A 14,154-nucleotide genomic window follows, 5' to 3' on the forward strand; every position below is an offset into this window, starting at 1 on the left:
CCTTCTCAAAATAAAATAGCAATGTAAAATGAAAAACTTCGGAACCAACGCATGTACAACAATTGTGAACAGCGAGTGAAGGAATTTTTATTGAGTGTGGTCTTGGGGAAAAGTTTCGGGAATCCCATAATCTCATGCTGTATTCTGCTGTAGTAAGCACAAAAGTTGTATCTGCACTTTTTTATCCAAATTGAGTTATGGTTGAGTTGAGTTTTTTCAAATATTTCACCTAAATGCAATGTTTTATGGTCATTTGTGAATACGAAATATTTTTTTTTTAATTCTGAAAAAGTTGCCATTAGTATCAAATACATGGAAGCACACAACTTTAAACGGCAGTTTCTCATTTTGAACTCAGATGCAGATACAACTTTTGTGCTTAGCATGACTGTATTGCTAGTGCTGATCTTAAATAAAATCAAGGACTTAAAAATATATTTAACCTTCAGAATTAGAATTCAAAGTCCAACCTTTTCAATATCTGTTCAGCTACAGCTGAGTAGTTATAGTATCTTTTCTTGCTACTTCTGCAGTTCAATTTTAAAAGTTATATATCACCCTCTTTTACAAGAAATACAAAGAAAACTTATCATGCTTCTCTCGTGCTCAACTAAAGCTGAGAACTTCAAAGAAAACCACAACACAACTTTACATTCTTTTCAATTGTCCCTGAAATCAAAAGCTCAGATGTGTCACTTTCAGAATTTATGTACATTAACCCTGGCATTAGTTCTTGATGTGTGCCATGCATGAGTTATAACATGAGTACCTTATTGCTTGTCAAAAATTCCTACAATAAACTTTTGCAGATATTTTCATTAATGTATGAAAAATATTACAGTTGAAATGAAAATTTTGGTCTCTTCTTTTCTGCCCAAAGGGTAAAGCTAATCAGAGTTTCACAATAAAAGACTGATAAAAAACGAAGTCATGTAATATTAAGATTAGTAACCAAAAATTTTGGACTTCGAAAAAATGATGTGACTTCTGGAGTGTTGTAATATGTGGATGTCAGGAAATGAGGTTTGAATGTATATAAGCATAAACAAAATAAATAAAAAAATAAATAAACACTAACATGTTCCGGCTTAGATACTGCAGCAACATGAGGAGTAATTGTAACCTAAAAAATGAGAAAAATGTTAGTTTTAAAATTAGTTCTTGTGAAACACTTCCTCATCAACAATCAAAGAGATTGCCAGCAAAGAATTGTTTAATGTGTAGCAAAGATTAAATTGCTCACGGTTTTCAAAATTATAATTGGCAGTAAAAATGAACTACACTGGTGGATGGCAATAGCAGGGTTAGAAACCACAAAATGGAAGGCAAGGAAATATGGAAATAAGCATAAGTTCAGGACACAGTAAAACATGTTGTGAGTTTGCAAATTTTAGATTCACGACGTTGCTGGTCACCTGATAGCGCTGATAAGCAATATAAATGATCTGGCGCCTGATGAACATTGTTGTTCAAAGGCAAAGTTTGACGGGAAGGAATCAATTGACGAACTTGCATTTTTAAGGAATGTTTCCCGACATCCCTTAGATGATTTTATAGGTCACCGTGTGGTTGGCAACATTGAAGAAGGGCAGAAAAATTTAGATGTTGCTAGGGAATTCGACGTCAGCCGCAGGGTTGGAAATCATTTCAAACAATGGAATTTGTAGCAAAGGTATGTAGTTGTCACGGGGGAAGTCGTGCACTCAATAGGACGTCAGCAGAAGATTGATACTTAGTGCTAGCAACGAAAAGGAACCAGCTCAGCACAGTTACTGAGGTAGCAAAGCAGTTTCCTGCTGCTACTAGCAAGCAAATATCCTGAAAAATCAGCCAGACCTTTGCACACAGTAAGACTATATACCCGTCAGCTTGTTTTGTACATCCCATTGTCTACAAGTCAATGTTTTGCTTCTTTGTAATGATGTCTTCAGCATCGCAATTGGAGAGAAGTCGACTGTGCTTGTATACTATTCTCAGATGAAAGCAGGTTCAATCTCTCATCTAATTGTGGACGACAACTAACCTGGCATGAGAGTAGTACAACATACAAACCGGCAAACATAAAAGAAAAGGATCATAAAAGGATCATCCTACAAGTTGTGTCGTGGTATGAGTAGTGTTATGATCAATGGCGGTATGTCGCTCATGTGTTTCCAAACAAGGCTATGAGGGCTGCCAATACATTTATGTTGTTCTGCTGCTTCATGTTCACATGTTCCATGGTGCTGTGATCGATAAATTCATTTTCATGGATGACAACGCAATATTTCATCTAACAATTGCTGTCCAGGAGTGCCTACCTCACTCAAAATATGCAACCCATCAGATGGCCAGCACGTTCTATAGATCTGAATCATATTGAAAATGTTTGTGATGCTTTGGGGAGCAGTCTTGCTGGTCGACAATGCCCTCCAATAAGCAAGGACACCCTTATCCGTGACTGACAGAAGAATGGGATAAATTGTCCACTGCTGCTGGATAATGTTGTGTAAAGCATCACATGATGTGTAGAAGCTTGCATTGCTCTTCATGGTAGCCATATCCCATATTGACATCTTACAGTAAAACGCCTGGGGGTGGTAATTACATTTTTTCACTTTTACATAGTCATCCCAAAATGACCGTTTTATTCTCTGAACACTTTTCAACGCCTCTTGGATTTCAGAGCACAAACAATTATCATCATTGCAATGTTCTTGAGTTCTGGTATTAGTTTATTTCACTCGGCATCAAATTACACTTACTCTTTTACGCGTTACATAACAAATTGGGACCCGTCCTTAGCAATAGTCCACTAGTGTATATCGAGGCTATATCTAAATCTATTTTTCAGTATGTAATACTATTTTTCTACAAAATTTTAATACTTTAAAAATAATATTCATAAAACAGTAGCTGATGCTAATTTTCTTCTATCAGCAGATAATGAAATTTTTAATAAATCAATTCATAAGTCTTCAATAACTAATCAGTAATATTTTTCTGCTCTGAAGTGCCTTATTTAAACTTTGAATATAAATTAAGATATTTATATCCAACTTAGAACTATGATCTTGATCGGCTATATTAAAAGCATTGTTAACCAGACAAAAAGTGATACTTAAGCATTTTTTCAAATTAAAGATGAAGATTATTTTCTTTAAAAGGTGCCGTTGACAAAAGTAATTGTTTTATGACTGGTTGTGTTTCTTGTATTCATAATTTTTGTAAAACAAAATTTTGGATTTGGATCAATGGCATTATTGCTCCAGAAAAATTTGCATCAACAAGAAATTCTAAAAAAGGTTATTTTCTGTAGTTACCACTAAAATGCTTATGTGGCATCTTTGTTAGATTTTCACTTGAAATATTTTTAGATTACAAAAAGTGACCTTTATGTAAAAAAGTTCATACTTTCTTCTAAACAGATCAAAAGCAACAATCACACACACAATAATTTCTAATAATCTTTTGCACGTTGATTCATTTGGAACTCTGTATATTTTAAATATATTTTCTCAACAGTTTCATTGACAGGGACATATTTGTGTTTAAAATTGTCTTGGGCTGGTGAAACTGGTCACCCTCTTATCTATTACCATACACAATAACACATGTAATATGCATATGATTGCTCAAACAAAAAACGCTTTCATCCTTTTAGTTGAAAATAGCAGAAATCCACTAATTAGTGGAAAATGCTTTATTTTGCTTATAATTCAACAGTAAGGAAACTAACATATTTTAAACGAATATCATTTTTCTAACACCAGATTAGGAGCGGCTTACTCTAGGTTTAATTTTATTATTAATGGTTAAAATAATTTTCAAATTTTGGTTGACTCATAGTGCATCTACATTTTTAACCTAAAATTTAAATGAAAATTTAAAAAAAAAATGTAACAAAACTTGGAAAAATGCTGAAACAAAAAAATAAATAAATACAAAAGTGACGACCAGCAACAGGCTCTGGGCCCAGCTAGACTGGTCCTAGTCAATTTACAATCCCCAGTGAAGATCAATGGCCCTCTTCAAACTGTCTACTCCTTTGCTCATTACCACCTCTTCCGGTAAGCTGTTCCAAGGTTCCACTACCCTGCTAAAATAATAATTTTTCCTAATATCCATGTTAGCCTGAGATTTAAATAGCTTAAAACAATGACCCCTTGTCCTGTTTTCAGTGCTAAACTTTAGCCCCGTAACATCTTTCGTTTTAATAAATTTAAACAGCTGAATCATGTCCCCTCGGTCTCTTCTTTGCTCAAGACTGTACATTTTTAGCCTTCTAAGCCTGGAATCATAATCTAAGTGGGAAAGTCCACTTATTAGCCTTGTAGCCCGCCTTTGAACCCTTTCCAATACATTAATGTCTTTCTTAAGATAAGGAGACCAAAACTGAACAGCATACTCCAAATGGGGTCTTACCAAACTTCTATATAAGGGCAGAAGAACTTCTTTGGATTTATTTGAAATAGATCTATTGATAAACCCAAGCATCTTATTGGCTTTGTTGCTAGCAATGCTGCACTGTTGGCTAAACTTTAAATCCTGACTTATTAGGACCCCCAGATCAGTAACTTTGTCTGCCTGACTAATGACTGAACCTTGCAAATAATAACTTGTACACTTATTTCTATGCCCTAAATGTAGCACTTGACATTTCCCAACATTAACAGCCATACCCCATTTATCAGCCCACTCCGTTATATGATCTAGATCCTCTTGCAGCTGATTTGCTTGTTCTTCATTTTCTACAGTCCCCATAACTTTGACATCATCAGCAAAACAATTCATGTTCCCAGAAATATTTTTGTGAATATCGTTCATAAAGACAATGAACAAAACAGGCCCTAACACTGATCCTTGAGGAACCCCGCTTAAGACCTCACTCCAATTAGAATAATTTCCCCTTACAACTACTCTTTGTTTCCTTCCGGTCAGCCAATTTTTTACCCAAATGAAAGTTTTCCCTCTTATTCCTATATCAGCTAATTTGCTAAGTAGAGCAACATGCGGTACCTTATCGAAAGCTTTTTGAAAATCAATGTAAACAACATCTACAGGCTTCTTATTGTCCAAAGCCATGGTAACTTTGTCATAAAAAAGTAATAAATTAGTTGCACAAGATTTACCTTTCCTGAAACCGTACTGAAAACTAGTCAATAGATTATTAGTCTCTAGAAAATTTACTATCTTAATTTTCATCAATGTTTCAAAAATTTTGCAAACCACCGAAGTTAGACTCTGTTGGGTAATGTGTATTTACCTTAAGTTCATAGAACTAAATAAAAGGTTAACAGAACCCCATCATCAAAAAGCCGTGCAGTCTGCCAGTAAGAAATAAAACATACTCAAAATAATTTAAATAAATAACATTTATTAAAAATATCACAATATACAACAAGAAAAATTTGTTAAATACCAAAATTAATTTAGATTGTAAAACCCCCCAATTATCACAGAAATTTCAAAGTTAAATTGTTAAACAAACACTTTTAGAAAAACGCGAAACATTTTAGAAAAATTGTAAAATGTCACCTTCCTGCGCTAAATGCGCATGTTTACATTGCTGAAGAATTCTGGACAAAGCGTAATCGAATTGTAGATTCATCAAACTGTTCCATCATTCACCGGCCGATAGGCTTGCTTGGTTCTAGAAGAACCTTTTCATATACCGGAACACCAACTTGTGCACACACTGGAATACCACCGGAACCTTCAGGGAATATAGTTGGAACATCCAGGAAATCCAATCGGGAAGGTCACTCTGTAGGACATCGATGATTTCAAACTGATGACAGTTCCATTCCACCATAAGAGCACCGGTAAGTCAATCCAGGTATAGGCCAAGTTATGAATTAGGCCTAGTTGCAATGAGCTACATCTTTTGATAATCTCCCGCGAACACTTTCAGCAATGGTGACATTTTCCCTCCACAAAAAGGAGTAATTTAAAACATTTTAAACAACAATTAACACTGAGTAAAACTTATCACAAGCCCTGCTTGAATTCAAAACGTTGCTTCAACAGCGGCTCGAGCACGCCGCAACTTCCATCAACGACAACCAAGTACTGTTGCCAAACCGTCAAAGACCAATCCCTGATTGGTCAACAAAAATGGCAAGATGCCAATGGGGAGTAAACACAAACAATCAAGTGAGCCCTGAAAATATTTCGATCAATCTATTTATACGTTCCATGACCGCGATACGTCATCCCATGACACACCCTACTTTGCATTGGAGATATAAATCTCAACTATTCCTGATTAATTGATTTAACAATCTTTCTATTCATTCTTTCGGCTCAAAGTAGCCAAAAACATCTCAACCATCGGGTGTTACGTAATAGGATGATTCCGATGTTGCACGATCATGCCCGAATCAATTTCAGTTATCCGCCGCTGGGACACAGGACGCGGAGTGGCAAAAACATATCGGAGGTAAGTTTCAAAAAATACTTTAACATTTGTAATTAAATTAAAAGCGCTCCAAGATACTGAATAAAGGCTTTTAAGCCCAACATGTTCCCCCCTCTTGGAGACCTTTTATTAATTACATACATGATACAATTTAAATACTATATACAATATAAACATACACATGAGCTTACAATTTGAAAAAAAAAAATTTAACTTTTACATTCCACCCCCCAATTAAAAATAATTCTTCATAAGGAGTTTAGACTATATTTAGATAATGGCTTCGTGAAAATGTCAGCTATGTTTACATTAGTCCTAACATATTCAATAGAAAACAATTTTTGTTCAATTAAATTTCTCAGAAAATGATATCTGACATCTATGTGTTTAGTTCTCGAGTTTTCAATTGGGGATTTCGAAAAATCAATAGTTGCAATGTTATCACAAAAGATTACAGTTTCTTCGAGTTGAAAACCTTCAATTCCTAAGTTGTTGATCTCATCAATTATTCTTTTCAACCAGACTATTTCTTTAGCCGTTTCTCCCAATGAGATGTATTCGGCTTCCATGGTTGATAATGAGACACATTTGTGTTTAAAGGTTATCCAACTTATCGGAACTTTATCAATGCAAACTATTGAACCCCCCATTGTTACTCTATCCTCACGATTTGCAGCATAATCAGAATCTGAAAAACCTTTAATTCTAATACTGTTAATAGCACTTAAATTAAATTTATAGTTACAGGTGTATTTCAAATAGCCTAATAGTCTTAAAAGAAAATCCCAATGTTTCTTACCTGGATTAGCCTGGAATTGTGAAAATATATTAACTGCATATGAAATGTCAGGACGAGTTTTTCCGGCAATGTAAGCCAAGCACCCTAGCAAATTCCTGTACGGGAGTTTCTCCATCTCTTTGATTTCGTACTCGGTCTTAGGACAATCATCCTTGGACATAAAAAAATTTTGAAAAAAAAAATAGAACCGACTTCAAAATTGCTCTAAAAAGTGAAAAATAATTTTATTCTTTAAACACCATCGATAATACTTTTAAACATAATTTTTGAAGTTGGCGCAAACACGATAGATAAAATCATTCACAGCCATAACTCAACTACAAGTATAAATCTAACCAGGTCCAGTTTCTTCACTACCACATGCATTACGCATTGATGACAGCATATTTGAGTAACGATATAAATGTTTCGTTCCTAACTTTGGATGATTTTTTGATAAAAATATGAACGAAGCATGGTTACAATGGATTTTACTTTTTGTCTTTGCGCCAACTTCAAAAATTATGTTTAAAAGTATTATCGATGGTGTTTAAAGAATAAAATTATTTTTCACTTTTTAGAGCAATTTTGAAGTCGGTTCTATTTTTTTTTTCAAAATTTTTTTATTTCATTCTTTTTAGTGTAAATGCAGATATTTCAGTAAAAGTAAGAAGTTACCTAGTACGAAGTTCGGCTCTATATCACTGTATTGCTTTAGAAAAGCCTTTATTCAAAATCATCATTACAATTACTATTAATGTTACCTACTGTTATATGGCACCAAACTTTTATAACAATGAGTTTCATATTGTCGCGTAGATGAAGATAGCGAAGACAATGTGAAAGCCAAATGAAGCGAGTACTCGTTAGTCTCAACTCGAGATCTTTATTCAGAACCACGAATGAGCATTGCATCTCCTTATATACAACTTGAGAAAGTGCTGGAACTTTCCAGACTTGGAAAGATACAGAAATTAACTAGTCCACCCGTGCGGAACTCCGCACTGTACTTCAAATCGTTTCATAAGGCATTTCGCTCTTTAAGAATAGGGAAGTATTCGATTTTCTAATTTTATTTTTATTTGATAGAGTAACATACATGAACATCATCTGCGAAAAAATTTTTACGATACGACTAATACTTTTTTTTTAAATAATTTTTTAAAGTTCACGCGCGAGTGACGTCATTTGCTTGTAAGTCCTTTGACTGACGTCACTGCCGCGCTGCGAGGCGGCGGGGTTGGCTAGGACAAAGAAGTGCTTGGCGATCTTTGGGGGAAGGCGCGGGAAAACAAGAGCCTTCTAACAGCAGCGCGCATAAAAGGCTAGTGAAAATCCTTTGCTGTCTGTAGGGTTTAATGCATTCTGCGATTGTTTTTAATTTGATTTTCTTTGTCATGGCTAGTAGAATAAATTACAAGTATTGCTTCGTTCCTGGATGCGTATCTACATCTAAAAAAACTCCTCACAAGCGATTTGCATTTGTTATTGTTCCGTCCCATCAGGATCTTCGAAAGAAGTGTTTTCAAGTGTGTTTATTAATTAAAATTTGAAAATGAAAATTTGCACTTCATTTTAATTAAAAACTATGTCAAGTGAGAAATACAGTTTGAAATATATGTTCACAACTGTTCATAAATAAATGTTTAATAAGCATATGAGATATTTTTAAAAAAATGCAAGTAAACCAAGGAATTTAAACCCTGCACAATAAACTTAAATAGAAAGTAATAGATGCATTACTATTTCCATTTTGATAACAATGCAAAAACTATTAATACTTTCTTTTTAACATTCAAACTATCTTCAAATTTTAACTATTACAAATTGATAATTTAAAAATACATTTTCAGTTTATCACCAGAAGCGTTTCTATACATACAAGACCTTTCTCACCTGCAAAAAGGTACTTATTTTATGAAATGAACACCATTTTCAAATTTATTATTTTTATCAAAAGAGCAAAAAAATATATTTTTCCTTTTTTTGCTAAGTTGCACAAAAACTCAAGGATAATTAACATGTATTAGTGGATTTAAAACAATTTTCCACAAAAAAAAGCAGATCAACTTTTATTGCCAACAAAGCGAAAAATTTTCATGCAAAAACTGCTCTAAAACTTAGTACTGGAATCACTTGCAGTAGGGTTGTTACAAAATGCGCGCCTCATTAAAAGCCGCCAAGTGAGAACTGGAATAGCGCTCTTACATTGTAATTTATATATTCAGATAAAAAAACCATCGACACACAAATGGAAATGATCAATCTTGATAAGGGAAACTAATGCGAATAATATGAACTGCAAACATAGACGGATATGTACGTACAATTTTAAAGAATAACAATGGTGAAACTTTGTTAACTCACTCCCCGTACTTCTAGGACATTAAATATCTCGTCCTTTCGAAAAAAGTCAAACACCATGAATGACTTTACTTAAGGAAGGTTATTGGATTAACCTTTCGTGAATCCTAGCCCCATGATGGAAAAAATGCTGGTTAAATGCTTTAAAAAGGCTGAAAAAGACAGTGCTATTCACCTCCTGGTAGGCGCAACACGGCATGGAAATAAAGCTCTGATCGGAACAGGGAAATGACGTCAGCTGCTGACGTTTTAGGCCACACCTCTTTTTTGCGCATCGCTCTTTAAAAAATTCATAAAAAATCAATCGTTGGTTTTAAAAATCCGGCCATGGTGAATTTTTGTGTTTTGTAAGCCTGTCAACATTGTGCAATAGTTAAAATTGGAATATTTGATAGGTTGATACTTCCCTATTTCAAAGGAAGAACATTATGAAGAAGAACCGAAAAAAAAGTAAGCGCAGAAGAGAAGGCATGTAATTTAAAGACATCAGTAACAAAACCTCGTTAAATACAACGTTGTGATAATTTGATCATAGCTCCCCTTTTAATCGTACATACTTTCAATGCAAACATAAATGTCATTAAAAGTGTGGCTGAGTGGTGGCTCGTGAAAAAGCAATAATTGTGCATGTGAAAAAACAGGTTGTGGCAAATACAGTCCTGCACATGTCAGCATCTGACGGGAAAAAAAGAAACATTAAAGAGATATTTATTGGCACGTATTCGAATTGGCGCCATTCTGACTAACAGCCCGACACCCCAACAAACCTAGCAATTGCGCCATCCTTTTCGAAAGCTATTCATTGAAGGAATGCGTAGTAAAAAACAGCAAAAAAGCTTTTTGCCAAAAAAAAAAATAATAATAATAATAAGATCATGCATCTGTGTTTTGTCATTAACCAGCATGATACGATTTAAAATTATTCGCAAAGCATGGAATTTGATTAAAGAATGACGAAGATCTCACGTAGCGATTGAAACAAACATTCTAGAGAAGTAATAAATTTGATTGAAAATAAGTGTTTTTATCTTTGAATATTGAACTATTTCACATAGAAGGTTGCTTTAACCGTTACGGCTTAAATGCCCTCACATGTTTCTCTTTTAATCGAACACTTAAAATTCAAAACCAAAACCAGTTGAACTGAGTCCGTTCTTCAGTGTAATTTTTCGAACGTAGACAAAATGTATTTTTTTTTTCAGCAGAAAGCACAGGAGTAGAAAATAATTTCTTGCTAATGAAGTTGATAATACTTTTAATGCTTTATATCGTATTCGCGCGAATAAAAAATTAAAGGTTTACTGAGTGAAACTCGTAGTTTTAATCGGGCGTAGTATTTTTTCATTTGTACAAAAGGTCGAACACTGCTATTAGAAACATCTACATTTTAGCATAAAATAAAAATGTTTTTCTGCACAAAAGGATTTCTTTAGGTAAATCTAATACTTTTTTATGCTTACATTATGTTCAGTGGTCTGGATGTAGACAAAGAACACAGTTCGATTAACAATCAACTTATCCGAATGATAACTGTAGCCTGCATAAAGGAGTCGAAACACCAAGTAGCATTCCCACTGCATTTATTTTATTAGGTGTGTATGTTATGAGCACATGTAATGCGTAATACTTATATAAATTTGATATTATGTCGGACAGCCCAAGCTTGCCCGAAGTTCAGATAGTTTATAGCCGAACGCTCTACCGAAAAAAACTTATCAATTAAACCGAACAACTAAGTCCAGTGCTGTTAAGCTTTATTAAAATATAAACACACACAAGGGCTTTTTTTTATTTTTGCCGAAAGCGACGTAAAAAATGGAAAACTGTATTAGAGTTTTGCTTTTAAAAAATGCATAAGAACTACAGGCAGCATCAAAAATTTGAAACAGCAAGGGGCGTTTTCGAAAAGTTGATTTTTCGACCGTAAGTCTATTTTTCTTCATTAGCCAGCCTGATACGTTTTAAAAGAAGAGGGGATTAATATATAAGATAAGATATTGAAGAAAAATGTTTTTATTTTTGAAAATTTTTACAATTTGTTATCGCAGGCGGCTTAAACCGTTATAACTTAGATGGCAGCACTTGTTCATCATTTAACAGCACGGTTAAAATACAAAATAAATTGAACTATGCTCTTTTTTAAGCGTAGCTTTTCGAATGTAGTAAAAATGTGATAAGCTATTTGTTTTTTAGCAAAAAGAAGAAAAAATATATATTTTACCCTTCAAATTGAGGTAGTATTTTATTTATTTGTACAAAGAGTCAAAAACTCATTAGAAGAATATATATTTCAATATACGATTTATTACTTTTTTTTCTGAACAAAAAACAATTCTATTGTGTAGTCTGAAATCTTAAACCTGTTACTTATATTTTCGCTTACATTATGCTTTAATTTTCTTTCCAGAGCCAAAGCTTCAAAAAAAAAAAAAAAAACAAACACACGTGCAATTTCGAAGTAATTTAGCACAAATTCACTGAATGTTTTCATATCAGCAAGGAGCATTTCCTTCTCATTTATTCTATTCCCTCATAGTTTTTATTCATTTAATTCAGTGTTCATGTAATGCGCGATATTTCTCTAATTGTTTTTGTTGCAGATTGTCCGGACGTGGGCCCGAACACGTAATCTCCTGGTTACGAAGAGAACGCTCTGCCGATCAAGCTACACAGCTCTGTCGGTCATAGCGCAAATTAAAGTTATAAGTTTGACCGAAAACCTTATTCTGGTTCTTTAAAACAGGTTTTTCGGCTAAAAGAAACAATTTTTAGACCTTGGGTCTATTTTTCGTCAGTAGCCAGCACCATAAGCTATAAAATTAGCCGTAAATCAAAGAAATCGATCAAGAATTGAGGGAAATTTGGCGTAGAAACCAAAAACAGGCTACAGAAATAATATATAAGGATAGAACATTCGAGAAAATACGGGAAACAGTAGAAACAAAATTTAAGTAAAATTCACTTTGTCCTAGTCGGGATTTAAACCCGGGTCGCCCGGGTGGAAGGCGAGAATTCTACCACTGAGCCACCGTTATCCACGGATAAAAAGTGCGAACTACAATATCATTTTGATCATTTAATAGGGAAGTTTACTGTTTTTTGCCCATAACTTTTTTCCTAAAGAACAAATATGGTCAAACAAAGTAATGGGACCAAGTTGAGCCATCCCCTATCCATTAAAAAAAGAATCATCAAAATCGGTTCACTAGGTGAGACGCTATGAGTGGACAAAAAAAAAAAAAAAAAAAAAAAACATACATACGGTATGAATTGATAACCGCCTCCTTTTTGAAGTCGGTTAAAAACCGTACCTCTTGAAATTGGAAGGGTAGATATAGGCACATTATACTCAGAAAAAAGGTTTAAAATTTTGGAAATATAAAAAATCTGGTGAATGAAAATTTTACCATCATTCTCAATAAATTCAATTCCCAACAATTTTCTTGTTTTCCCCAGTTCTTTAATATCATATACAGTTTTAATTTCATCAATTACATTTTTAACTAAATTTTTATTCTTGGCAAATATCAAAATATCATCCACATATATTAATAGGAAAATTTCACTGTTCCTCACGTAAACACAATTACATCCTATTATTCTTTTAAATTGGAATTGCTGGAGAACACTATCAATTTCATGAAACCAATTTCTCCCGGACTGGTGTAGTCCATATAAGGATTTCTTAAGTTTACATACACAGTTAGGATGAATTTTACTTATGAAGCCTTCTGTTTGCCTCATAAAAATATTTTCTTCCAGGTCAGCATATAAATATGCATTCTTGATATCAATTTGAAAATGACACCATTTTAATAAAGACACAAAAATTGTGAAAAATAGTCTTACTAAAGAAAATTCCACCACCGGGCTGAAGACCTCAGAATAGGACTCGCCAGGGATCTGGCGATTTCCGCCTGCAACAAATCTTGCCTTATATCTTACAATCTCATCACGATCATTTTTCCTCAAATCATACACCCACCGGTTTCCCAGAATGGGCTGATTCTTAGGTGGAGGTACAAGTTCCCACACACCTCTCTGTTCGATGACTTCTAGTTCATCTTCCATAGCAAGTCTCCAGTTCTTCAGCTCGGGGGTGGATAAACATTGTTTATAGGAATTGGGAATTAATACTTCAACCAAACTAGTCTCAGGGACTTCTTCCTCACTTTCATCAGAAGTAACAATTTCTTCCTGGGGTTGATCCCCATTAGAAACTTCCCCACTTACAGGATTTTTGGAAGAAAAGTCAAAAAATTTGGGGTCATATTCTATTTTGTGGTCATCACAATATTTTAGTACTTCCTTTGGGGATCTCAATCGAACTTTCTTATTCCCCGCAATTGTGTAATAATAGATATCTTTTTTCTTCCCCGTTTTTCTCTTCTTCACTTCCCTAATCTATTTAACCTTATTACAAGGAGTTCCCTGAGTAATTTCCTTAATTCTTTGATCCAACTCAATTTCACTTAAAGGTTTGATAAAATTAAAATTTCTTTCTGCTTTGGATCTATTTAACGATCCCCCCCCCCATTTGACATTCTCATTAAAGTTAACATTCATGGTTTCTGTTATAGTTCTGGTGTTAGGATCCCAAATCCGGTATCCT

At 34.1% G+C, this 14,154-nt stretch overlaps 1 protein-coding gene across 2 annotated transcripts in view; it reads right to left on the minus strand.

The window, feature by feature from the left end:
* LOC129219364 (glyoxylate/hydroxypyruvate reductase A-like) overlaps positions 1-14,154 on the minus strand; it is a 117,812-nt gene that overhangs the window by 3,366 nt on the left and 100,292 nt on the right. For both annotated transcript variants that reach the window (XM_054853740.1, XM_054853738.1), the window contains exon 11: positions 1,079-1,123. In XM_054853740.1, coding sequence (XP_054709715.1) covers positions 1,079-1,123 — 45 coding nt within the window. The remainder of the gene's footprint in view (positions 1-1,078; positions 1,124-14,154) is intronic.

Source organism: Uloborus diversus, chromosome 3 (assembly GCF_026930045.1).
Source record: "Uloborus diversus isolate 005 chromosome 3, Udiv.v.3.1, whole genome shotgun sequence".
Classification (NCBI taxonomy): domain Eukaryota; kingdom Metazoa; phylum Arthropoda; class Arachnida; order Araneae; family Uloboridae; genus Uloborus; species Uloborus diversus.